At 39.2% G+C, this 25,633-nt stretch overlaps 1 protein-coding gene across 12 annotated transcripts in view; it reads left to right on the forward strand.

Annotated features, from left to right (window-relative positions):
* The window catches only part of Fn1 (fibronectin 1), a 69,663-nt gene that overhangs the window by 34,606 nt on the left and 9,424 nt on the right, over positions 1-25,633 (forward strand). Inside the window, exons 24-40 of one of the 12 annotated variants that reach the window (XM_070017634.1) lie at positions 2,817-3,008; positions 4,787-5,059; positions 6,140-6,322; positions 8,246-8,335; positions 10,423-10,692; positions 11,634-11,750; positions 12,651-12,815; positions 14,360-14,515; positions 15,365-15,478; positions 16,293-16,562; positions 18,323-18,510; positions 19,561-19,648; positions 20,512-20,688; positions 21,999-22,088; positions 22,312-22,491; positions 23,731-23,820; positions 24,749-25,218. In XM_070017634.1, coding sequence (XP_069873735.1) covers positions 2,817-3,008; positions 4,787-5,059; positions 6,140-6,322; positions 8,246-8,335; positions 10,423-10,692; positions 11,634-11,750; positions 12,651-12,815; positions 14,360-14,515; positions 15,365-15,478; positions 16,293-16,562; positions 18,323-18,510; positions 19,561-19,648; positions 20,512-20,688; positions 21,999-22,088; positions 22,312-22,491; positions 23,731-23,820; positions 24,749-25,218 — 3,113 coding nt within the window. The remainder of the gene's footprint in view (positions 1-2,816; positions 3,009-4,786; positions 5,060-6,139; positions 6,323-8,245; positions 8,336-10,422; positions 10,693-11,633; positions 11,751-12,650; positions 12,816-14,359; positions 14,516-15,364; positions 15,479-16,292; positions 16,563-18,322; positions 18,511-19,560; positions 19,649-20,511; positions 20,689-21,998; positions 22,089-22,311; positions 22,492-23,730; positions 23,821-24,748; positions 25,219-25,633) is intronic. The other 11 variants (XM_070017643.1, XM_070017695.1, XM_070017653.1 and 8 more) reach the window with 11 other exon arrangements.

Below are 25,633 nucleotides of genomic sequence, written 5' to 3' on the forward strand. Positions count from 1 at the left end.
TATAGTGCCTATCACAATGTAAATAGTTGTTGTTTTGGATTATTTAGGGGGAATAATGACCAAAAAAAAGCCTGTATGTGTTCAGTAAAGAGTTTTTGTTTCTGCTTTTTAAAAAGTATTTTTTAATCTGTGTTGATTGAGACCACAGATTTGTAACCCATGAACACAGAGAGTCAATGTATTTTGTTTTGAGTTGCATTATAAAAATATAAGGATGAGAGGCTGGGAAGGTGGCTCAGCAGTAGAGTGCTCACCTCCCATGCATGAGGCCCTGGGTTCCATTACTCAGCATCACATAAACAGAAAAGGCCGGAAGTGGCACTGTGGCTGAAGTGGTAGAGTGCTAGCCTTGAGCTGAAGAGCTCAGAGACAGCACCCAGGCCTAGAGTTCTAGCCCCACGACTGACTGAAAAAAAAATTCTAAGGATGATAAAAGAAGGCATAATTCAAAATAGCTCACTAACTCATAGTCACATATTTTAAGTGCTGCAGAAGTTGGAATTTTAATTTGTTGTTGTTGTTGTTACTCCTGGGGCTTGATATCAGGGCCTGAGCACAGTCCCTGAGCTTTTGTGCTCAAGGCTAGTGCTCTATCACCTTGAGTGGCAGTGCCCCTTCTGGTTTTCTGGTGATTAATTGGAGACAAGAATCTTACAGACTTTTCTTAGATCTCAGCCTCCTGTAGTAGCTATGATTTACAGGTATGAACCACAGGCTCCTGGCTGAACTATAACTTTTTAGGCTACTTCTTATACCCAATATCACACATTTGGGATTTTATTTATTTTATTTCTTTCTGTTGTGCCAGTGGTGGGTCTTGAACTCAGGGTCTCACACTCTCAGTTGGCTTTTTTGCTCAAGGCTGGCACTCCACCACTTGAGCCACACCTTTACATCTGGCTTTTTTGGAGATCACAGAGTCTCATGGACTTTTCTGCCTGGGATGGCTTTAAACTGTGTTCCTCAGATCTCTGCTTCCCGAGTAACTAGGAATGTAGGTATGAGCTACCAGCACCATGCTGGAACTTCATTTTTATTATTTTTGTGTTTTTCCTTGAATACTGAGTCTTGAATATTCAAGACTGAGAAAGTTAGTGAAGGAGTTTCAGGACCATTTTTAAAAGTTCAAAAGTGAACCTGCTATTTATACATATTTAAAATGTATAAATCATAAAATACATAAAAGATACAGCAATGTTCAAGTAGCATGACATTCCAGAGTAATAACCATAACAACATTACATCACAAAACATAAAATCTGTTTAATCCAAAGCGTAAACTGTTTATTTATTTTTTTTGCCAGTCCTGGGGCTTGAACTCAGGACCTGGGCACTGTCCCTGAGCTTCTTTTGCTCAGGGTTAGCACTCTACCACTTGAGCCACAGTACACTTCTAGTGTTTTATGTTTAGGTGGTCCTGAAAAATTGAAGCCAGGGCTTCATGCATGCTAGGCAAGCACTCTACCACTAAGCTACATTCCCAACCCAAACTCTTTAAATAAACTATGTTATTTAATATAATGGTATTATTTAATTTTGAGTATTACAGAAAGAGCTGTAGAGATTTCTTAATATTTCTTATTGAGAACATTCTAAATTAAACCAAGCAGTAGTTTCAAATAGTGTTGATTACATCCTTATGTGCTATACCTAATTGGACAGACATATTGCTTAACTATTTCTAACTTTACTGTTATTTTGTTGAAATAATTTCTCAGCCTTTGTTTGATCTTCAGCTACAGCAATTATCTTTAAGTCATGAATTACACAATTACACAAAGTAAAAGCTCAAAATATCAGTTTTAATTTTCCTCTGAAGTAGATGTTCACAGTGTATTTTCACATCTACTATGGAACTAAAAATTTTCCAGTCTTCAAAGTGTTTTCATTTTTTCCCTGTAGAAGGATAAAATGTTCAGACTGAGACATCTTCAGTAATCACATCTTCCCCTCCTTTTTTGCTTTTTTTAAGTGTTTTTGCTTCTTTGTGCTGGTCCTGGGGCTTGAACTCAGGGCCTGGACACTGTCTCTGAACTTTTGTGCTCAAAGCTAGTGCTCTACTACTTAGACAAAGCTCCACTTCCAGCTTTTTGCTAGTTAATAGGAGATAAAAGTCTTAAGGACTTTCTTGTCCAGGCTGGTTTGAAATGTGATCCTCAGATCTCGGCCTCCTGAGAAGCTAGGATTACAGGCTTGATCCACTGGTCGGTGCCTGGCTTGTCTTTCTTTTTTGAAAATAGCACTCACATTATTAATGTATTACTACTGTTATAATTGACATATAATACATTTGTATGTATTTATGTGCATCTGTATGTATGTAAGATCATCAAATGGGCATTAAACATAAGACCAGGTTACATTTCCATCTTCTCAATGATTTAGCATGTTCGAAATATGTAAAAGTACATAGACTACAATCACCCTACTATAATGTACAACACTGGACTTTATTCCTCCCACTTACTTGTATTGAGGAACCATCATCTAACATTTTCTATTTATCACCTTCTTTCTCCTTCCCAGTCTGTAGTGTCCACTACTCTCTTCTGTGAGATCAACTGTTTCATGACTGAGGGACAACATACAGTATTTATCTTTCTATAACAGGCTTATTTGTCTAAACAAGTTGTCTTAAGATTTTCTCGACTCTCAAGATCTGAGCCTCAAGGGATTTGTGTGAGAATCGAGTGACAGAACATTCTCCATAAATGTTCTTTTTCCTATTCCCCTGTGGTCCACCATCTTGAGTCTACTTCAGTGTACTCTGAATCGTAAATGCTCTATTTAGTAACTCCTCCCTCTGCTTTCTGCAGATATTACTGGCTATAGAATCACCACAACTCCAACCGATGGGCAGCAGGGAACTTCTTTGGAAGAAGTGGTTCATGCCGATCAGAGTTCCTGCACTTTTGAAAACCTGAATCCTGGCTTGGAATACAATGTCAGTGTTTATACTGTCAAAGATGACAAGGAAAGTGTTCCTATCTCTGATACCATCATCCCAGGTAATAGAAAAATAAGCTGTTATCCTCCAAGTGGCAGTTTCAATAGGAGTAGGGATTAGCATCTTAATCCCCAGGCGGTTAAATGGGTCAAAGATTTTTGGGATTTAATTCCAACCTACCAACTATACTCTGTGAAACCACAAAGTCAAAGCAACTGTTTGGACAAAGGCTTGCTGTTAACACTGCTTTCCTGTCTGCTTCACTGGGATGCTTTTTGTTGCCATGGGTACATGATGAAGTGGCAGCCACAGCATTAACTCTGTACTGTTTGCTCTCGTGGAAATATTACTAAACAATGTCATGTGTCTGTACTCAGTGCTGACAGGCTGAAAGTAATGTGGTAAATGCATCCCAATGGTACATTTGTGCCTGACTTTTACACTCCCTATCAATTTCAATGGTGATATGTAAAATAGTTTGTGTTTCCATATATAGGCATTGAAATAGCACTTGGTTGACAGTATCCAATTCTTTATCTTGCAGCTTCAAATTTATTTTCATCTTAAAATCAGAGGGGAAAACCAAAGACAGAAAGAAAGAAGTAAAGTCCTTGCCTTTGGGGCATTCTTTCTTAAGAACTGAGAGGCAATATTGAAGAGGCCCATATAAGGACAGATTTCTCGTTTGTCCAGTCTAAATGCACTGGACATGTTGTGTTTTCCCATTTATATCACTTGGTTTGTGTCTACTGATTTTGAGTTTAAAATGTTAGCAAGGGCCTTTAACTCAGGACTTTCTGGCCCTGGCCTGTATGTGCTTTTTTTTTTGTGGGTCATGGGGCCTGGGCCTGGGCCTGGGCACTGTCCCTCAGCTCTTCAGCTCTAGATGAGCACTCTGCCTCTTGAGCTACAGTACCAGTTCTGGTTTTCTGGATAAGAGTCTCATGGACTTTCTTGCCCAGGCTGGCTTTGAACCACAATCTTCAGCTCTCAGCCTCCTGAGTAGCTAGGATTACAGGTGTGAGCCACCAGCACTTGGTTTGTATGTGCTTTTGAATGGCACATTTCACTCTATACATTCATAATGCATTAGCATGATGGCCATAATATTTTGAGTTTTGTATGGTGGACAAACAATTCTTTAGCCATTTTTTTTTTAAAAAACCTTCCTCATGCAAGCTTTTATTTTCCTATTAAAACAGTTGGGGATATATATATATATATATATATATATATTTTTTTTTTTTTTTTTTTTTTTTTTTTTGGGTCCGGTCATGGGGCCTGAACTCTGGGCCTGGGCACTGTCCCTCAGCTCTTCAGCTCAAAGCTAGTGCTCTACCACTTGAGCCACAGCGCCACTTCCGGCTTTTTTCTTTTTGCTTATGTGGTGCTGAGGAATCGAACCCAGGGCCTCAGGCATGCAAGGCAAGCGCTTTAACCACTGAGCCACCTTCCCAGCCCATATATTTTTTTTTTATAACAAACTGATACTTACTTTAGATATTATATGTCTAGGTTCTTGGAATGTTTTCAATATCTGAAACAGGCCTATGATTTTTTGGAACTTGGAACATTTCAAAACTTGGAACATTTTAAAATGCAAGCAAACTGCTAAAAGAATATTGTAATTTGTTTTATTCTCCCAGGGAAGCAAATGATTCATGATTCTTAGGAAGTCTTTTCAGATAATTTGAAACAAATTGCATATTACCATCATTGCTTTACCATTCCTTCAATTTTACCACTGATGACCTGATGAACACTGCTTTATTTTTTCCTCTTTTTTTTTTTTTGCTTCTATTTTCCTTCTGCCCTTTTCTTTGCTTTGTAACTTAATAGAGGTACCCCAACTCACTGACCTAAGCTTTGTTGATATAACCGATTCAAGCATCGGCCTGAGGTGGACCCCGCTAAACTCTTCCACCATTATTGGGTACCGCATCACAGTAGTTGCGGCAGGAGAAGGTATCCCTATTTTTGAAGATTTTGTGGACTCCTCAGTAGGATACTACACAGTTACAGGGCTGGAGCCGGGCATTGACTATGACATCAGCGTTATCACTCTCATTAATGGCGGAGAGAGTGCCCCTACTACACTGACACAGCAAACGGGTGAATTTTGAAAACTTCTGTTTGAGACACGGATAGTGTTGCATGCTGTCACCAGTCACTGTGGTTAAATCTGGAAGTTTCCAGGGAGAAGCCAGTGTTGGACCATATAGATTAAGATGGGATGGGTTGGGAGATAAGTACATGCACTGATCTACTTGGATGAAGAGCTATGTAAGTCGCTTTCCATACACTTTACCACATATAGAAGTCCCAACACCCTTATCTATTAATTTCAAAGTAACATAATAACTTAATCAAATTTGCAGACCTGGAGGGTTATTTTTGTTAAAAAATATCAAGCATGAATACCACATGGTATGATAAGCACTAGTTAATACTAAGAGATAAACTTCCAGAATATATTACGCCCTTTTTTTCTATCCTCTGATGAGCTTTATACCATGTTCCTTGTGATTAAGAACACATCAAAATTTAGGGTAGATTGCAAGGAGGTGGCCCCAGGTAGGAAAGAAAAATAAGCTTGGTAGGATTCTAGATTTTGTTGTTATCACAAGGCAAAGAACTCCTCTTTAACCACAGTCTGGGTACCAGCATGCAACATTTTAGAGGTTCTCTGCCCTGCATGGTAAGACACATATTGAGAACCAATATGCATGAACCCCTCCTACTTGTAAGTAGAATTTATTGAATGAGATTGTAGCTATACTGGTAGTTTGTAGACATCTCACATCATGGAGAAAACGTAGAACCTTCCTCTTATTTTTTTGTCTGTGTGCATGTGTTTCCTTGGAAAGTACTGCTCTTTCCTTTCTGCTGTGTGGCAACTTAAGCCTCTTCAGCCTGCGGTAAAATTATCTTCAGGGGTATTACTTATGAACTTCGAATCAACCTATTTGAAATTACTCCGTCAAATACCTTGATGATGGCAGAAAGGTTAAAGGGGCCTAACAGTACTATGTGTCATAACACTATGAATTAGATTTAGAATTAGATTTAGATTAGATGAATTGCATGATTGTGACTGTTTCCTTGGTGCATGAAGTATTGGTCTTACCTTTCCAGCTATTTTTGTTCACTTTTCCTTTAAAGTTGTATTAATATCTTCTTATTTGAATCCAGCGGTCCCTCCTCCCACTGACCTGAGATTCACCAATATCGGCTCAGACACTATGCGTGTCACATGGGCTCCACCTCCATCCATTGAACTGACTAACCTCTTGGTACGCTACTCACCTGTGAAGAATGAAGAAGATGTGGCAGAGCTGTCCATTTCTCCTTTAGACAATGCAGTGGTCTTAACAAGTAAGCAGTCAAATATATTTGGTCACTAAGTCCTAACTTTCAGCATAGTGAATTCTGGAGTTCTTGAATAGAAGCAATTAAGAGGACAAGTTGCCAAAGAGCTGTGAACTAGTCTCCAATTTTAATAGGCAACTCTGTACATTCTAAAGGATCTGATGTTTATTGTTTTCTTGATAACACGACTTCTTAAAAAAAAACATCTTGGACCACTTCACATTCTACTTCCAAATCAGCACATATCAAGAGTCTTGATATATAACTGAATCTAAATGTTCAGAGAGGACAAGCGAGAGTTGCAGATATGTGTTATCATATCTATTTTCTTGACTTTTCTCAGTGTCAGCAGGTAATCTATTTAGTATTTGAAAATTTAGGAATTGATTGTCTGGGATACAGCAGGATACTATGAAGTCAGAAGCTTAATTTCTACAGAAAAAAATATCTGTTTGCAGTATTTCTCAGAAGACAGTGAGGACTTGGGAAATGACTGACACTAAATAAACAACGATTTGTGCAAGTTGTCTTTTTCTAGTTCCTATCATTTTGGAATGAGGCAGTTTTTCTTTTATTAAAAAAAGAGGAGGTTGCAACTTGGTGCTGTTTTACATAAATATTTCTTCTGACTATTTCACATTATAGTAAAATGTGTAAGTACAACAAAAGAGTCCATGTAGGGAAAAATACCTTAAGATAGATTCCCAAAGAGTAGCTTGAAAACATCCCTTCTTTCTCAAGTATATTTTAGAAACTGAAGCACCAAGACAGCTGAGCTAGACAATGGTCTTGCCTTCCCACTTTGTGGCTGAGTGCTAGAGTGCCTTTATATCTGCATGATTGAGTCCATAGTGGCTATTTCTATTTTAGAACATTCTGGAATCAATAGTAACTGTATAATCCTCTGCATCCAGTTGGCTGTAGCCTACCCAACACGTGTCATGTGTCAATCATATGTTCAGAGAACTTGGGTCCTAGTGCTATGACATCAAGGTAGCAATCTTCCCCTTACTAAAGTCACTACTATCCCATTTTATAGAAGCATCTGAAGCCTTTCATTCCCTCTTAGTCTGGAGCTTGTCCATACATTGCAGGAGCATCTTTAGAAAAGTTGATGGGTAGAGGAATGAGGGTTTTAGTGAGTAGGAGTGTAATGGTTGGAAACAATTATTAAAAAAAAAAGAATGCTCAGTGATGTATATTAAATTTTTAGAAAATATTCTTCTCTTATTTGAATATGACAGAACTCATTCTTTCCCTTGGGAACGGGGCTTTTTGTGTATGTGTGTGTGAAGATTAATTGTTAAGACCATGGACCTAGACCTGAATCAGCTCCTATATATGAGCAAGTAAATAAAAGAAAATAACTTCAGTATACCTCAGTTTTCTCCTGAGAATGGAGATAACTGTGATAAACTAAATGTTCAGAAGTAAAGGTCCTGTTGAATATATTGATTGTTCATTATCTTGAATACATTAACGGTTCTACAAGTTCTTCGTGATAAAGGGTATACATGTACACTTCAAATAAATGCAATATATTGTTGATAATAAAGATGCTATAATGAATAGAAAACTAACTCATCAGGTTGTTGTGAGGAAGAAATGATAATGCATTGTGTCAAAATAAATATCAACGTTTGTCCCCAACAGATACACCATCAAGTGGTAAGAGAAATATTAGCGATATGTCCCTATGTAAATCTGGTTGAGTCACATTCAAAGAACTGGAATTGAGGGCAGGGATACAAGAGATTTTAGGACACAATTATCCAATTATAGGCCTTTTCCAGGTAGCAATTGGGTGTAATTAGACTAAGTGAGATACCTAAATATCAGATAGCTCACAAGTTCAAATAGTTCAAGGAATGCTTTGTTTTCTCATGCTTTCAAGCACAATTTTAAATTAAGCCTCACTTGTCTTTTCAGATCTCCTGCCTGGAACTGAATATTTAGTCAGTGTGTCCAGTGTCTATGAACAACATGAGAGCGTCCCTCTCAGAGGAAGAGAGAAAACACGTGAGTCATGTGACCACATGCTTATCACATAGCTCTCACTTGCCAGTTTTAATAACAAAATGCAGTACTATTTCTTTTTCCTTTTTTTTTTTTTTTTGGTTGGTTGTGGGGTCTGAACTCTGGGCCTGGGCACTGTCCCTCAGCTCTTCAGCTCAAGGCTAGCACTCTACCACTTGAGCCACAGCTCCACTTCTGGCTTTTTCTGCTTATGTGGTGCTGAGGAATCGAGCCCAGGGCCTCATGCATACAAGGCAAGCACTCTACCACTGAGCCTCCTTCCCAGCCCCATGAGGTATTATTTCTAAAGTACATCTCCATCTTTTGCAGTGGTAGTCTATGCATCATTGTTCTTAATTTCTATCACTGATCTTGAAAACTAAGAGACACCTTATCAATAATTCATAATTACTAATTATTAGTTAGCATTACAGTCACTTCAGTTTCTAATTCCTACTTCCACATAGAAATGAAATAAGTCTAGAAACTTTGTTGTTTTTTCTTTAAAAATATTGGGCCACTGGTGGTTTGTGCCTATAATCCTAGCTATGTAGGAGGCTGAGATCTGAGGATCCTGGTTCAGTCAGCCCAGGCAGGAAGGCCCATGAGACTCTTACCTCTAAGTAACTACCAAAAAATCCCAGAAATGGAGCTGTGGCTCAAGTGGTAGAGTGTTCTCCTTGAGCACAAAAGTTCAGGGACACTGCCTTCACCTTGAGTTCAGCCCCTTAGAATGGACCCCCCAAAACAAAACAAACAACAACAAAGCACTTCTTATGATATCTTTTATTTCGTTAGGCAGTTTGGCATAATAGCTGACCTAAAACACTCATTGCCTTCTAAGTATATTTCTTCCTTTACTAAGCCAATAAATTTGTGTTTATTTTCTCCTTGGCAACACATTTTCTTACAAGAAAGGGGTTGAATAGAATCCCTTAAATATTATTTCTCTTCTTAACTATGAGTACTGCTTTCCATTTTTCCCTTAAAAAAAAAAACAGAACATTCAACAGCCAGTCACCAGTGGCTCATGCCTCTGATTATAGCTACTCATGAGGCTGAGATTGTGGTTCAAAGCCAGCCTGGACAAGTTCATGAGACTTTTATTTCAAATAACCACTACAAAGCTGTGAGTGGAGCTGTGGCTCAAGTGGTAGAGATCCAACCTTGAGTGAAAAACCTCAGGGGCAGACCCTGAGTTCAAGCCAACACAAAGGAAAAAATAAAAACCTGTTCATTGGTTTATTTATGGTCCAATTGATTCCAAAAAGTAGGACTTTTCAGTCATATTTGAATATATTACTGAATAGAATTAGCAAATGTTGTATATAATTCAAACAAAAAATACACTGGAAGTGCCAGAGAGGTTATTAAGTAAGTTGAATAGGAGATAAACACTGAATTCTTGGTTTTCTTTGTTAGTCGTAGGGCTTGAACTTGGGGCCTAGGTGCTGTCCCTGAGCTCTTATGCTCAATGCTAATGCTCTACCACTTTGAGGCAAAGTGCTAGCACTTTCCTGCCTGGGGTGGCTTTGAACCATGATCCTCAGATCTCAGTCTCTTGAGTAGTTAAGATTACAAGTATGAACCACTGGTGCCAGCTTCTTCTTTTTAATGTACTACTACTACTACTACTACTAATTTGTCCAGGAGATTGTCTTTAGTTGGAAAGTTTTGTGTCTGCCATTATTGTCATTCTCTTGACATATATATTCTTTCCTGAGTATGGAAAGCTTCTTGAACATGAGCATGGGCAAGTCTTGCTTTGCTTTGAGTGATAAACTTGTAGGATAAAAATACTCCTTGAATGCTGAAGCACTTGAAAGTAGCAGCTCTTGAAATATTTTTGCATACCTGCTTTCAAGGATGACATGGAAGCTTATCATGACACACAGGTGATTTAGCAAGAAGAAAAGCATTAATGAATGTGTGAGTTGACATATTTTGAGTTTATGATTTTGCAATTCCAACGTGATCAGTAGTAGATCACTGCATTGCTCGGTATGTTACTTCCTCTTACCTATCTAAGCTGGTGTCTCACTGTTTTTTTCTTTCTTTCTATCTTCATCCTCCCCTGGCTGGGAAAACAGGTCTTGATTCCCCAACTGGCATTGACTTTTCCGAGATCACTACCAACTCTTTCACGGTGCACTGGATTGCTCCTCGAGCTCCTATCACTGGTTACAAGATTCGCCACCATCCTGAACACTTTAGTGGGAGACCTCGAGAAGATAGAGTGCCCCCCAACCGCAATTCCATCACCCTCAGCAACCTCATTCCAGGCACGGAGTATGTGGTCAGCATTGTTGCTCTTTATGGCCGAGAGGAAAGCCAACCCTTAGTTGGCCAACAACCAACAGGTAACTTCTTTTTTGTCTACAAAGAAATTCAGAAGACTTGCCGAATCTGTTGGTATCTAGGGAATAAATAGCTCCATGTAGTCTGAATTATCAACTCTCAAAAACAGACCACCATTACAGACATAAAATGAGAAGGGATGGGGTGCTTAGTACTGCTCTAAAAGTTAAAATACAATCTTAGTGAAATACTGACAGTATTCTTGGGAGATAGATGCTGAAGTTCTTTTTTTGAGATGCTAAAGTTCTTTGGGGGAGAAGTAGCATTATACCATAAATGGTTGAGAGAGAGAGAGAGAGAGCAAGACAGATGGGGTAGGAGAAAGGGAGTGTATATGTGGCAAATGTTTCCAAATAGCACAAACCTTAGTTTCATGTCTATGTGTGTGTGGATATGTGTGTGTGTACATGTGCATGTGCACAGGTGCCAGCCCTAGGGCTTGAACTCAGGACCTAGGCACTGTCCTTGAGCTTCTGTGCTCAAAGCTAGTGCTCTACCACTTGAGCCACAGCTCTACTCTGGCTTTTTTGTGGCTAATTGGAGATAAAGAGTCTCATAGACTTTTCCGTCTGTGCTGGCTTCAAAATGCCATCCTCAGATCTCAGGCTCCTAAAGTAGCTAAGATTATAGGGATAAGCTGTGGGTGCCTGGCCAGTTTCTATTGTTTTGTAAACTAATATTTCAAAATAAAAAATGTTAATGGAAAAAAATGCTTTGGTAATTACTGAAATACTGAATATTCAACATTGTTTTTCTAATCACAATTTAAATACTTTCCTTACTCTCTCACATTAAATGATTCCTGCTTTTATAATTTGCCTATTTAATGTAGCATTTGCATTTTTGTGTGAAGGATATATAAGAGACAATTGTCTAGAAAGTAAGAAAAAAGAGACTTTGGGCATTGTTTGAAAATGATCAAACTTTCCTGTACTTTTTGTAGTTTCTGATACCCCAAGGGACTTGGAAGTCATTGCTTCAACTCCTACCAGCCTCCTGATCAGCTGGGAGCCTCCGGCAGTCACCGTGAGGTACTACAGGATCACCTATGGAGAAACAGGTGTGTTAGCTATGAGAGTCTACTTCACATTGACCACATCTGAATGTGTTGTGGGCAGTCCTGGAAACCCATTGGTGGAGATGGAATTGAAGAGCTATGGCTCAGCCTATTCATTGGACATTGCCATATCCCAAGACTATATATATATAAACATATATATGTGTGTGTTTTAACTGGTTGTAAAATCTAGATTAAGAAGTTGTTTATAGAATACAACTAGAGGGGATGAACAGAGATAAAGGAAGAAAGGTCATAAATTGACAAATATATGATGACTAATGATGTATAATTTTGCTTTCTTCTTGCTTTTCTACTTTTGTGTGTGTGTGTGCTGCTTCTAGCAGGGCTTGAACTCAGGGCCTAGGCACTGTCCTTAAGCTTTTTTGCTTAGGACTTAGTGCTCTACCACTTGAGCTACAGATCCAGTTTTGGCTTTTTGATGGTTAATTAGAGATAAGAGTCTCTTTCTTGCCCAGGCTGGCTTTGAACTACAATGCTTCAATCTCAGCCTTCTAAGTAACTAGGATTACAGGCCTGAGCCACCAGTGCCTTGATGTAGTCTCTAATTTTTAACATAAACATGTTCTGTTGAAAAGTTTGAAAATAATACAATATTTGTAATCCTAGGTTGCATAAAAAGCTCACCTTCATTCCCTTTTAACATCAATTTACAATTTGTTCATGTTCACAAGGTAGCATTTCATGTTACATCATGCTTGTTAACTTCAATTTCCTACTCCATGCAGAAACACTCCTTCCTGTCCAATCTTTGTTAACAGCACAGTAGAAGGGAATAAGTAGTAAGATGTGATTTGCATGCTGCTTTCAATTGGTTAACTCATAAGTAATACCCAAGTAACCTGGAGCCCCTCCCATTCTCCATGGTCCATTTTTGTACAGGAGGAAATAGCCCTGTCCAGGAGTTCACTGTGCCTGGGAGCAAGTCCACAGCTACCATCAGCAACCTAAAGCCTGGAGCAGATTATACCATCACCTTATATGCTATTGTTGGCCGTGGGGACAGCCCAGCCAGCAGCAAGCCAGTTTCCATTGATTATCGAACAGGTACAGACTTCTCTCTGAGTGATACAGCCTTATTTATTCAAAGGCCTGTGTATGTGTGTGTTTGTGTGTGTGTGTGTGTGTGTGTGTTTGTGTGTGTGTGTGTTGGACTAGGAGTAGACCCAGTGGCTTGTGTGCCCTAAAGTATACACCAGCCTTGATTTTCTTTTCTTTTCTCTTTTCTTCCCTTTCTCTCTCTCTTTCTTTCTTCCTTCCCTTCCCTTTTTCTCTTTTTCCTTATCCTTTCCCTTTTTCTTTCTTTTTGACAGTACTGGGGTTTGGATTGAGGGCCACAAGACTTACTTGCTCATCTGGCACTCTACCACTTGAGACATAATTCCAACCCTACATTTTGCTGTTTTGGTTGTCTTTTTTTTTTTTTTTTTTAGAAGACAGACTCTTTTGGACTTTTCTTTGCCAGGCTGGCCTGAAACCTTGATTCTCTGGATCCCTGTCTCTTAAGTAGTTAGGATTATAGATTCACATGAGGCACATATACCTGGTTGTGATTTGTCTTTTTAATAAGACAAAACTTGTAGCTAACAGTACCTGCAGTGAACAGGTTTGAATCAAATATATAAGAAAGCACCTCAAAAGCAGAGATTTTGTCTGTTTGATTAATATGTCTTAAGTACTTGTACTGAGTGAATGAGTTGATAAGGTAAAAGGACAAACACCTGCTTAGGATATATAAAATAAAGCAGTCATCTTAAAAGTAGTTTTAAGAGCCAGGTGCCACTGGCTTATGCCTGTAATCCTAGCTACTCAGGAGGCTGAGATCTGAAAATCACGGTTCAAAGCCAGCCTGGGCAGGAAAGTCTGTGAGACTCTTATCTCCAATAAACCACTAGAAAACCAGAAGTGGCGCTGTGGCTCAAGCGGTAGAATGCTCGCCTTGAGCTGAAGAGCTGAAGGACAGCGCCCAAGCCCATCTATCTATCTGTGTTGATCCTAAGGCTTGAACCCTGGGTCTTGGAGCTATCTGAAGTTTTCTTGCTCAAAATTAGCACTCTGCCAGTTGAGTTATAGCTCTTCTTCTCTCAGGTTAATTGGAGATAAGATTCTCATGAACTTTGCTGCCTAGGCTGGCTTTGAATCATGATCCTCAGCTCTCAGCCTCCTGAGTAGCTAAGTTTTCAGGTCTAAACCACTAGCACTTGGCAAAGTCTTCTTTTCAGTCATGGGCTTGAACTCTGGGCTTGGGCACTATCCCTGAGCTCTTCAGCTCAAGGCTAGTGCTCTGCCACTTGAGCCACAGTGCTACTTCTGGTTTTCTGGTGGTTTATTGGAGCTAAGAGTCTTGTGGACTTTCCTGCCCGGGCTGGCTTTGAACCGTGATCCTCAGATCTCAGCCTCCTGACTAGCTAGGATTATAGGCCTGAGCTACCAGCACCCGGCCAAACTCTTTCTTTTCTTAAAAAAAAGAAGCACATAGAAGAACAAGAGTAGATTATTTGAATATACACCAGAAATTGAAACCAGGGTCTATGTAGTCTTATTTCCAAGGGTTGGGAATTCACCAGCTTCTCTTTGTCTTTTGTTTGTAGAAATTGGCAAACCGTCTGAGATGCAAGTGACTGATGTTCAAGACAACAGCATTAGTGTCAGGTGGCTGCCTTCAAGTTCTCCTGTCACTGGCTACCGAGTGACTACCACACCTAAAAATGGCCAGGGACCCTCCAAATCAAAAACTGTGGGTCCAGGTAAGAATAACCAATTTTCTTTTTAAAATAAACAGCCAGTTTGTCATAAGGAATACATTTCATGTACTATATTGGAGCGATCCCATTAATAATTCAGGGGCTAAAAACTAATGCCAACTTAACTCTCAGTTTGTTTTACAATACACGAATTTCTGGTTTTTCAAAATAATTCTGTTTACTTAAGCAATTATAACTATGGTATTGTTTAGCATGCACATCACGGAGAAAAGGATAGCTGGGTGCTAATGGTTCACACCTGTAATCTTAACTACTCAGGAGGCTGAGATTGGAGGATGGGTACCAAGACTGCCCAGGCAGGAAAGTTCGTGACACTTCACTTATCTGTAGTTAGCTACCAAAATGTCAGCAGTGAAGCTGTGGCTCAAGTGACAGAGTGCTAATTTTGAGCAAGAAAGCTCCAGACAGCTCTCAGACCCTGAGTTCAAGCCCCAGGACTGACTGGTGCTTGCTCATGCAAGTGTGCAAGTGCACGCGCACACGCATGCACGCGCGCACACACACTCAAAGAGGAGTCTTATAGTTCTGTTGCTTTTATTTTTATATGAAATATTTGTAAAATTAGTTAGATCTCAGGATCAAGGTTAATTTTGTCTTTGCTTTTCAGAGCAGGATTATTAATTGGGGTATTGTATCAAGTTGTAAAACCTCAGTGTGAGGTTTGTATTAGCAATGAAGGGTCAGGGTTTTTTTTCTTTAAGAGAAAATTGATATGACTCATTTTGTAAGTGAAATTCTTTTCTACTGTGTTCTTACTATCAAATTCTGGAAGCTGCTTGGATGGCTTTTACAGTGTATAGACACTGCATTTGCTTTTAACTCTCTTCGCAGATGAAACAGAAATGACCATTGAAGGCTTACAGCCCACTGTTGAATATGTGGTTAGTGTCTATGCTCAGAACCAAAATGGAGAGAGCCAGCCCCTGGTTCAGACTGCAGTGACCAGTACGTAACCAACACTGGCTTCCATTCCTGAAGTCAGATTCTGTTCTTGGTTATCTGAATGTCCTCTGTATATCTTTGGCAGTTTTACATAGGGAAGACCAATTAGTTGGCTCAGTAATATATTAGGCTGAGCCCTTGACAAATGCTTTTTTTTTTCTCAGTGCTAAGTAGTGAACATACGGGAACAGAAGTTGTGGCTCCGTCATAGTTTATTGCTGTGCTTTGAATTTTTCTTTTGCTCAAATGGCCCCAGCAAAAAAATCTTATTCACATATAGCAAATTTATAAGATATTTTGCTAGAGCCTTCTTTTCTATGACTGGCTGGTAAAGTTGACTGAAGTATGTCTTGTGGAGCTATTATATTTGAAGGACTGTGGCTGGATCAAAATTTAATACAAATACTTAATGGAGAAAAGAAGAATTTAAGAGAAAATTAGAGCTATCTGAGTTTAACATTGAAAATCAACTTTACCAATCCAAAGCCATAGAAAACCCAGGTCTTTAGGACTAACATCACATTGCAAGAACAAATCTTGGTAGCAGAGCTTCAAGTTAATTTAAATCTCCATTTGGGGACAATCTTGCAGTGTGTCTACAAATCTCACATACACCATGTTTTAATAAGTAATGCAACGTTAAGTATTTTCTAAATCAAAAAACCAATGTCAAGTAATTTTTCCATTTAATAGTGGGGTTAAGGGAATTTAATTCATCAGAGAAAATGGAATCTGCAGAACTGCTTTGCATGTGATAAAAATGCTTATTTCACAACTTGCTTTTCACATAACCTCTTACCATTAATTTGCCTAACAGACATTGATCGCCCTAAAGGACTGACATTCACTGATGTGGATGTTGATTCCATCAAAATTGCTTGGGAAAGCCCACAGGGGCAAGTTTCCAGGTACAGGGTGACCTACTCGAGCCCTGAGGATGGAATCCATGAGCTATTCCCTGCACCTGATGGTGAAGAAGACACTGCAGAGCTGAAAGGCCTCAGGCCGGGTTCTGAGTACACAGTCAGTGTGGTTGCCTTGCACGGTGACATGGAGAGCCAGCCCTTGATTGGAACCCAGTCCACAGGTATATCGTTGACTGCACCACTCAGGTGTACATGGGAGCAGCAGCTTTATGCCTGGCTGACATTGTATTTTATTGGGCAATTGATTCCCATGTAAGGGGGAAAATAACTCTCTTAGGATAGACTCTTTTGAAGGAGAAACGATAATTAAGATTAATATTTAGGTGATAGTTAAATAATATCAATTGATATTTAAGTAAAATCAATTGGACAATTGATTCCCACATAAGAAGAAAAGTAACATCTTCAGGCTCTTTGAGGAAAGACATTGTTGAAAGAGCAATGATAACACAGAATAATAATTTAGGTGATATTTAAGTAAATAGTTCATAAAAAGAATTTGGAGTACCTTGACTTATTAAAAAAGAAAAGCCATATGTTAAAAGACTTGTGGCTCATGCCTATATTTCTAGCTACTCAAGAGGCTGAGATCAAGGGTTGAAACCAGTCTGGACAGGAAAGCTCTTGAGACTCTTATCACTCATTAATCAACAAAAAGCAGCCAGTACCAAGCCGGGTGCCGGTGGCTCATGCCTGTAATCCTAGCTACTCAGGAGGCTGAGATCTGAGGATCACGGTTCAAAGCCAGCCTGGGCAGGAAACTCCGTGAGACTCTTATCTCCAATAAACCACTAGAAAACCAGAAGTGGTGCTGTGGCTCAAATGGCAGAGCACTTGCCCTGAGATGAAGAGCATATGGACAGCACCCAAGCCGAGTTCAGGCCCCATGACCGACAAAAAAAAGTGAGTACCAAGGCATAGCTCAAGTGGTAGAGCACCAGGCATGAGTGAAAGAGTTGAACAAGACTATAAGGCAGTGAGTTCCAGTCCCAGAGGAAATGATCGAACAGAAAATTAAAAGATCATAAAGTGAATCATCTGAAGGTGATACTAAAATTGTAAATTATTTTCTAAGCCATGACACCCCATAAATCAAATCCAACCATAAATCAAAGAAAGATATTTCAGCATCATAAAGCTTACTCAGTAAAACAAACAAACAAACAACAAGGTAGGGCAGCATGATCTGGGAACACTTGAACAAGAGCTTTCTTCCCTGGCTCTGTAGCATGTGGTGGGGTTTAATTTGCTTTAAAGTTTCAATTCAGACACATGGGAAACAATAATTTGAGCAAATGCTATCCACAATTCTTCATCCTCTTGTGCTTTATTTCTGGAGCTGAGTGGAATGCTAAAGGCGTGTCCTAGTGAAAGTCTAAACCATAGAGGTGACCATCTGTGTTACTGCTTTTTGCTTCTCTATCCTGCTTCTGTTGTGAGCCAGCATGAGGCCCAAATAAAGAGATAGTAAAACGTGTGTGTGTGTGTGTGTGTGTATATATATGTATATGTATATATATATATATACATATATATACATACATACACACATATACATATATATTGCATAGAATACTCTGTGAAATGGTTTTCCATATAAAAATAAATTTACATAGGAATCAGCTACTTCTCATCTTTTCATACAAATAGAAACATAATCCTAGTGACCAGTAAGCCAATCTAATTTTTTATTTTATTTTTCTGTTTAAGGGATTGGGGAACCCTTTAAAAATCTAAAGCCTCTTGGAGTTTTTGAAATGTGGTGGATATACAACATGTTATTTCAGCAAACACTTTCTTCACTTTGTAACCCTTCTTAATACTTTATTGTATTGAAAGAACAATCTATTCTTGTACTTCTTATTTCCCCCTTTTCTCCATTTCCTGTGAGAAAACCTCTAACGAATGACCATTCCAACAGCTATTCCTCCTCCAACCAACCTGAAGTTCACTCAGGTCACACCCACAAGCCTGAGTGCCCAGTGGACAGCACCCAATATTCAGCTCACTGGATACCGAGTGCGTGTGACCCCCAAGGACAAGACGGGCCCCATGAAGGAGATCCACCTTTCTCCTGATAGCTCTTCCGTGGTTATATCAGGGCTCATGGTAAGAAGTGATTTCCCACCAGGCACTGGAAGTTTACACCTATAATCCTGACTACTCAGGAGGCTGAGATCTCTTTCCTTGCCTGGGAAGGAAAGAGATTCTTATTTTCAATGAAACACCAAGAAGTTGGAAGTGGAACTTTGGCTCAGGTGTACAGTGTCCTGGCCCTGAGTTCAAGTCCCAGTACTGGAATGTGCATGTGAGCATACACATAGAACTAGACACACAGACACACACAGTGACTTTCCATCATTAATATTCAAAAGTAGGTCATTTTTTACAGTTTATAAGATGGTAGAATATAATCTCATTATAAACTTTTTTTTCCCATGGCATTAAATAATTTTAAATCAATAGACTTCCTTTATGTTGACCTATGCCCTTTCTAGATGACTATTGAATAGGATTGTATATTAGCTTTAGATTTTGTGTAGTTCATTTTTACAAGCATTCTGCTTATTTTAAAACATTATATGTATGTAAGGGACAACACAGAATTTATGCATTTTTGTGAGCTGGCATGTAATATTCTCCAGTTTGTACTAACCCATATCTACTTGACCCTCATTAAAACATTTTTGTAATCCTTCTAGACATTATGCAGAAAACTAGCTAGGATCCTAAGAGATTGATAAATATCTTAATAAAAGGCCAACTCTGGGTGAAACTACACAAAAGGGTTCAGAGACGGAGCAGCAAATTCTCTTTTCCCATCTGTGATCAGAAAAATTCTTAATTTGTACCTGTCAGATCATAAAGGGAAAATAGCAGGCTAATACCTCTTTTTCATTTTTATTTTTATCAGTTTAGCATAAATGTGTAATTTTAAAGCTTAGTTGGGCATAAATCCTGAGAGTGTTTTTATTTAAGTCTCTTGCCAGTCATCTGTAAATAGGAATGTGAAATTAATCTAGTTGTTTACAGTGCTATATGTTGCTAGTTTATAGGTATTTTCTTTCTTTTATAACCACTGGAGTTACCTGATGCTTTAGTGAAAGTTTAGGCATCATGCATTGACACTGCAAAAGCTTACCGTGTCCTTATTTCTAGGTGGCCACCAAATATGAAGTGAGTGTTTCTGCTCTTAAGGACTCATTGACAAGCAAACCGGCCCAGGGAGTTGTCACCACTCTGGAAAGTAAGTAATCAAAAGTTTTAATACTGACAAGAATTAGTGAATGAGATCTTTGATCACTAAGTTAATCATGGAGGGAATCTTGATTTTTTTTTTTTAAACATGGATGTTATCATTCCTCTTTTTGAATGCTGCCATTCAGGCACCTTCAGAAAATGGCTTACTGGACTAAGAAAGAGAATCACTGCTTGTTATGATGACATGGATTAGGGCTGCCAAACAGATGATGCACTATTTGTCAGAATTTTTCATAGGGTTGAGTTTGGGAAGGACACACAGGCTCTTGCAGTATTTTAACAGTGCAGGAATAAGGAGACCAACATGAGCTTGGATTTTTAGTTCTCCCCTGCTGTATGTCAATAACCTGCCATATGCGTTTTCCCCAAGGACATGAACTGTCAGTTTTGCCATCTATAAACCAAGGATAAAATAGAGAAAAGATATGAAGCCTTATAAAAACGACAACATGCCAACAATAATATTAGCCAGATTATATATAATTGCTGGCTGTGTTATTGTAATTCCTGCCACATACACCGTTACATTACAGTCAATTGATCATTTTTAACACTAAGGCATCTGCAGATATTGTAAAGTCAGCCCTGACTTTATAGAGTATTATATAAAAGCAGGTAATATTTATAAAGCACTTCCATTCTTCAAGGTTTAAGAGGTGAAAATTCTCTTTCCTAATTATTATTGATTTTTCTCTTTGAATGTGAGAAGAGATAACCTATAGATTATTAGTCTGTGTCTTTTTCTGAAATAAATGTATTTGGTACATAATGAAGACATGTTTTAAAGTACCAAAAGCTTCCATGGATGAACCAGGCAAGTGTTAACTGATGTCACTGTGATCCATGCAGACGTTAGCCCTCCAAGAAGAGCCCGCGTGACGGATGCTACGGAGACCACAATCACCATTAGCTGGCGGACCAAGACTGAGACCATTACAGGCTTCCAAGTTGATGCCATCCCAACGACTGGCCAGACCCCAGTTCAGAGAGTCATCAGCCCAGATGTCAGGAGCTATACCATCACAGGTCAGCACTCACCACACCATGTGTGTTCATCACATTCACAATGCAAACTCACTTATGAGTAATTCTGTGACTTTCGCTGGTCATCCTATTTCCAATGTTTTGTGGTGATACAGTGTGATAAATTTGTTGGTGTACATGATGAGAAACAATTTTGTTTGTGAACCTCAGATTTCATTGAGTATTTATCAGAGAAATAGCCTAAATCTTAATATTCATCAAATTTATTCTTCATTACAATGTCCTTGTTTATTTAATATCTATATTATTTTTAAGTTTTTTTATTTTATCATTTTGTTTTATTTGTGTCTAAGCATGGTGGTGAGCATGATCTTGAGCTTGAGGTCCAGAATAAGATACTATTTTAAAAATAAAGCTGGGCTGGGAATGTGGCTTAGTGGTGGAGTGCTTGCCTAGTATGCAAGAAGACCTGAGTTCGATTCCTCAGTACCACATAAACAGAAAAAGCTGGAAGTGGAGCTGTGGCTCAAGTAGTAGAGTGCTAACCTTGAGCAAAAGAAGCTCAGGAACAGTGCCCAGGCCCTAAGTTCAAACCCTAGGACTGGCAAAAAAACAAAAGCTAAATAAAAAATTTAAATTTAAATTTAAAAAAATAATATTTAAACCAAAAGAAAGGATGGTGTGTAATCCTTAGCATTAATAATATTAGGTATAAAAGTCAACAGCTTATGCCTATAATCCTAGCTACTTAGGAGGTTGAGATCTGAGAATCCAGATTTGAAGTCAGCTGGGGCAGACAAATCCATGAGAATCTTATCTTTGATTAGCCAGCCAACAGCTGGAAGTGGAGGTATCAGCCATGAGGAAGAAAGCCAATGGAGAGTGCCCCAGTACTGCACCAAAAATAAATAAATAAATTTATAAAAACATACAATGCTACTTAATAAAGGTCAAAGTGATAATCAGATTACTTTTAATATCTGGATTAGTTTATGTCTTTTTAATGTTTACAAATCTAATTCCAGGTACTAACAAATAATTTATTATGCTAACCCCTCTAATAGTTGACTGCCCCTCCTCTAAGATGGTGGGTTAGGAACCAACACTTTCCCATTTTGAAATTTATTTTAGCTGGGATCATTGTCTACCATTAGTAATGTGATTTGGGGGTATGTTTCTCATTAACAGTTAATACCCATATCATGCGCTACTATTCAATTATGCACCACTTTTATGATCTACATAAATATGGAGCAGTAAAGGAGCCAAGAAAATGTCAGTTTCGCTTAAAAAAAAAAAAAAACTCCTAGTAAAGCAAGAACAAGTAAGAACCATGTCTTTTCAAATCCCAGGTTTACAACCAGGCACTGACTACAAGATCCACCTGTACACCCTGAATGACAATGCCCGGAGCTCCCCTGTGATCATTGATGCCTCTACTGGTAACTATCCTTTGCACTGGGGAAATGCAATCAGGAATCAGTCACGTGAACTTAAAAATATCACAGGAGTAGCTGACATTTCTGGTATTGTAGCTTGCCGTGAATTATCTATAGTTGACAGAATTCTCAGTCTCTTTAGGACTGGGGTGGACTAAAGGAGAACATGTGAGGGTACTGATATGGCATATTACTTTTCTGAGACTTCATTCTGTTTCCTTTTTAGCCATTGATGCACCATCCAACCTGCACTTCCTGACCACCACACCCAACTCTGTGCTGTTATCATGGCAGCCACCCCGTGCCAGAATTACTGGCTACATTATCAAGTATGAGAAGCCTGGGTCCCCTCCCAGAGAAGTGGTCCCTCGGCCCCGCCCAGGTGTCACAGAGGCCACCGTTACTGGTACAACTGCTTTTATATTGACAATTTTCTCATTTCCTTGAACTTGTCTTCCATTCTGAGGGCAAAAAGCTTGGTCCCATAGAAGGCAGTCTGTATAGGAGCAGTAGAGTTCATAGGCCTCAAAACTCATGAATCTAAGAACAGCAGTATCAGTCTTGTAATACGGCATAACAAGGTTGTCTGGATTTTTTTTTTTTGCTTAAGTTCACCTGTGCAATTCTGGAAGTAGGTAATTTCCATTGCAAACTAGCTAGTTATGATCATGTCCTCACACTCAGCCTCCTATAGCTCTGGTAATGCTGTACAACCTTCCTAATTACCACCTGTCATTGGTCCCAGTATGCAGTTACACATAATAGATCTGGCGGCAGCGCCATCCCACCACCATCCCTGGATAGAGTACCTGGGGTGCCCCTTGGTGAGAAATGTTATAGGCCTCTGGTATTTTTTGCCCGAGAGATGAAATACATTGTATTGGTAGTATCTAAATTTTAGATCCCTATAGAGAATATGGAGAATACAGATACCTAGAGACACTGTCTTCCTCTGACATTTCAGGGATCAGGGAAGTTGATGTGGGAATTGATGAGTTAGATATTTCCTATAGGACTCACATGAAGATTGGTTAACTGTCTTAACTTTTTGTGCTCTGCCATTGATGGTTGCTGGTTTAGACCTAAATAGATTCATTTATAAAATCTACAGTGACCCCACGTGTATGCTGTATTGGTGATATACTCTATTGAATATATTCTCTATTGGCTAAAAGAGTACCCTAGGGCCAGGTGCCAGTGGCTCATGCCTATAATCCTAGCTACTTAGGCTGAGATACAAGGATCGTGGTTCGAAGCTAGCCCAGGCAGGAAAAATCTGTGACTCTTATCTCTAATTAACCACCAAAAAACAAAACTCTGAAGTGGAGCTATGATTCAGGTGATAGAGCACTAGCCTTGAGTACAAAAGTTCAGGAACAGCACCCAGGTCCTGAGCAAGCCCCAGGACTGGCACCAGGGTGGGCGGGGGAGGGGGAGTGGAGAATATCCTAGAAAAGTCAATAAGAAAGTGGTCATTCAAGTGTCAGGTGTGATGGCAAGAACTGGCAAAATGTCCTTCTTTGGCCAATAGCCAGGTGGAGAGGGATGAGTACTTGCTCCCCAGCAGCCTCTGTTGGCAAGGCAACTCCCACTTGACTAGCTGGGCCCACCAACCTTAACATGCCTTCCTATGTTCTTCTATCAGGCTTGGAACCAGGAACTGAGTACACGTTCTATGTCATTGCCCTGAAGAACAACCAGAAGAGTGAGCCTCTGATTGGAAGGAAAAAGACAGGTAAAGAGCTATAGAGGAGAAGGTTAAAAAGAAAAAGAAGCCTCATCGCGAATCATTGAGAAATAGTCCACATTTTGATGCATTTCTCAGGGAACTCTTTTTCTCCTAATAGCATAGCTTATATATTTTTTGACACACTTTTGACAGGAATAACCTAAGAAGCTCTGAGGAGTTCCATTCATTTACAGCCAGTCATTATAAAATCTTACTATTCCTTTCAAAAAAAAAATCAAACGGTATGTTATTATGATCTCAGGTGGACATTGCATTCTACCAAATTACTACGATGTTCTTAAATTTTTGTTTCGATCTTCATTTATTATTTGGTTTCTGAAACTTACTTTGTTATCCAGTTTCAGTTTAATATGAAGAAAATACTCCATCAGTCGTGTTAGGAATGCCTTTGAAAATAAATGTCTATGTGTTTTTATCTATGCTTACCACTTCCAACCAAGAAAAATCTTTTGAGCAGAACCTCTGTAATTCTCACACTTCAGATACTGTTATGATTATTCTGGATTCTAGATCCAACAAGGTGCTTCTCAAATGTAAAAGAAAAACAAGGGCGAAAGGCTGCATACCGCATTTCTTATAGGCTTCATGTGAGCAGAGGCAGCTTTTATGGGGCTCAGCGGCTCAAAGCTTTGTATGTATGATAAATTCATGGCTCAAAGCTTTGTGTGTCTGATAAATTCATACTAACACTTTTTTTTTCTTTCTAAGCAACAAAGAAACCTTTGAGAAAAAAAATCAAAGATTTCTTTTCCAGAAAAAAAAAATGTTTTATGATCTGTGGACTGCTGATTTTCCAGGGGCTTTGATCAAGTTGATAAACTGTCGTTGTTGCCTGAATTGATAACAATGATTGCTGCCAATGACTGGAGCTTAACGCGCTTTGCTTTTTTTGGCTCTAACCTCTCTTGGCTAGATGAGCTTCCCCAACTGGTAACCCTTCCACACCCCAATCTTCACGGACCAGAAATCTTGGATGTTCCCTCCACAGTTCAAAAGACCCCTTTCATCACCACCAATCCTGGGTATGACACCGGAAATGGTATTCAGCTTCCTGGCACATCCCATCAGCAGCCCAGTGTTGGGCAACAAATGATCTTTGAGGAACATGGTTTTAGGCGGACCACACCACCTACCGCGGCCACCCCAGTAAGGCTCAGGCCACAGCCATACACACCGAACGTAGATGAGGAGATCCAAATTGGTCACGTCCCCAGGGGAGACGTAGACTACCACCTCTATCCTCACGTTCTGGGACTCAATCCAAATGCCTCTACAGGACAAGAAGCGCTCTCTCAGACAACCATCTCTTGGACCCCATTCCAGGAAAGCTCTGAGTACATCATTTCATGTAACCCTGTTGGCACCGATGATGAACCCTTACAGGTAATTTGTTTTTAATTCCTTTCTTGGGACTAGGCACCCTAACAGGGTTCAACCGATAACAGAAGTGACCATGTTTAGATACAAAATAATGGACTCTTCTAGGACTCTCAGCAATAGCATGTGTAAGCTCTGAATATGTAGATATATTTTAAAATCTCTACTTTCGTAGATGGTAGTAGATGGAGTATATCATTAACTCTTACTTGGTAGAAAAAAATGGAATCATTTTTATTATTCTTATACATTAGAGTCTCTTCAGTGAGTTGGACAGAAAGATGATCCTAAGAAAGTAAGAAAGGAATGAAGAAAGGAGGAAAAGGAAAGAAAGGTAGAAGGAAAGAAAGAAAAAATGAAAGACAAGAAAGACCATATTCTGCTTGAATTTACATTTGTTTAAATTCTAAAATACCCCTTA

The sequence above is a fragment of the Dipodomys merriami genome, unplaced genomic scaffold (assembly GCF_024711535.1).
Source record: "Dipodomys merriami isolate MVZ:Mamm:240054 unplaced genomic scaffold, mDipMer1.0.p SCAF_1, whole genome shotgun sequence".
NCBI classification, from domain to species: domain Eukaryota; kingdom Metazoa; phylum Chordata; class Mammalia; order Rodentia; family Heteromyidae; genus Dipodomys; species Dipodomys merriami.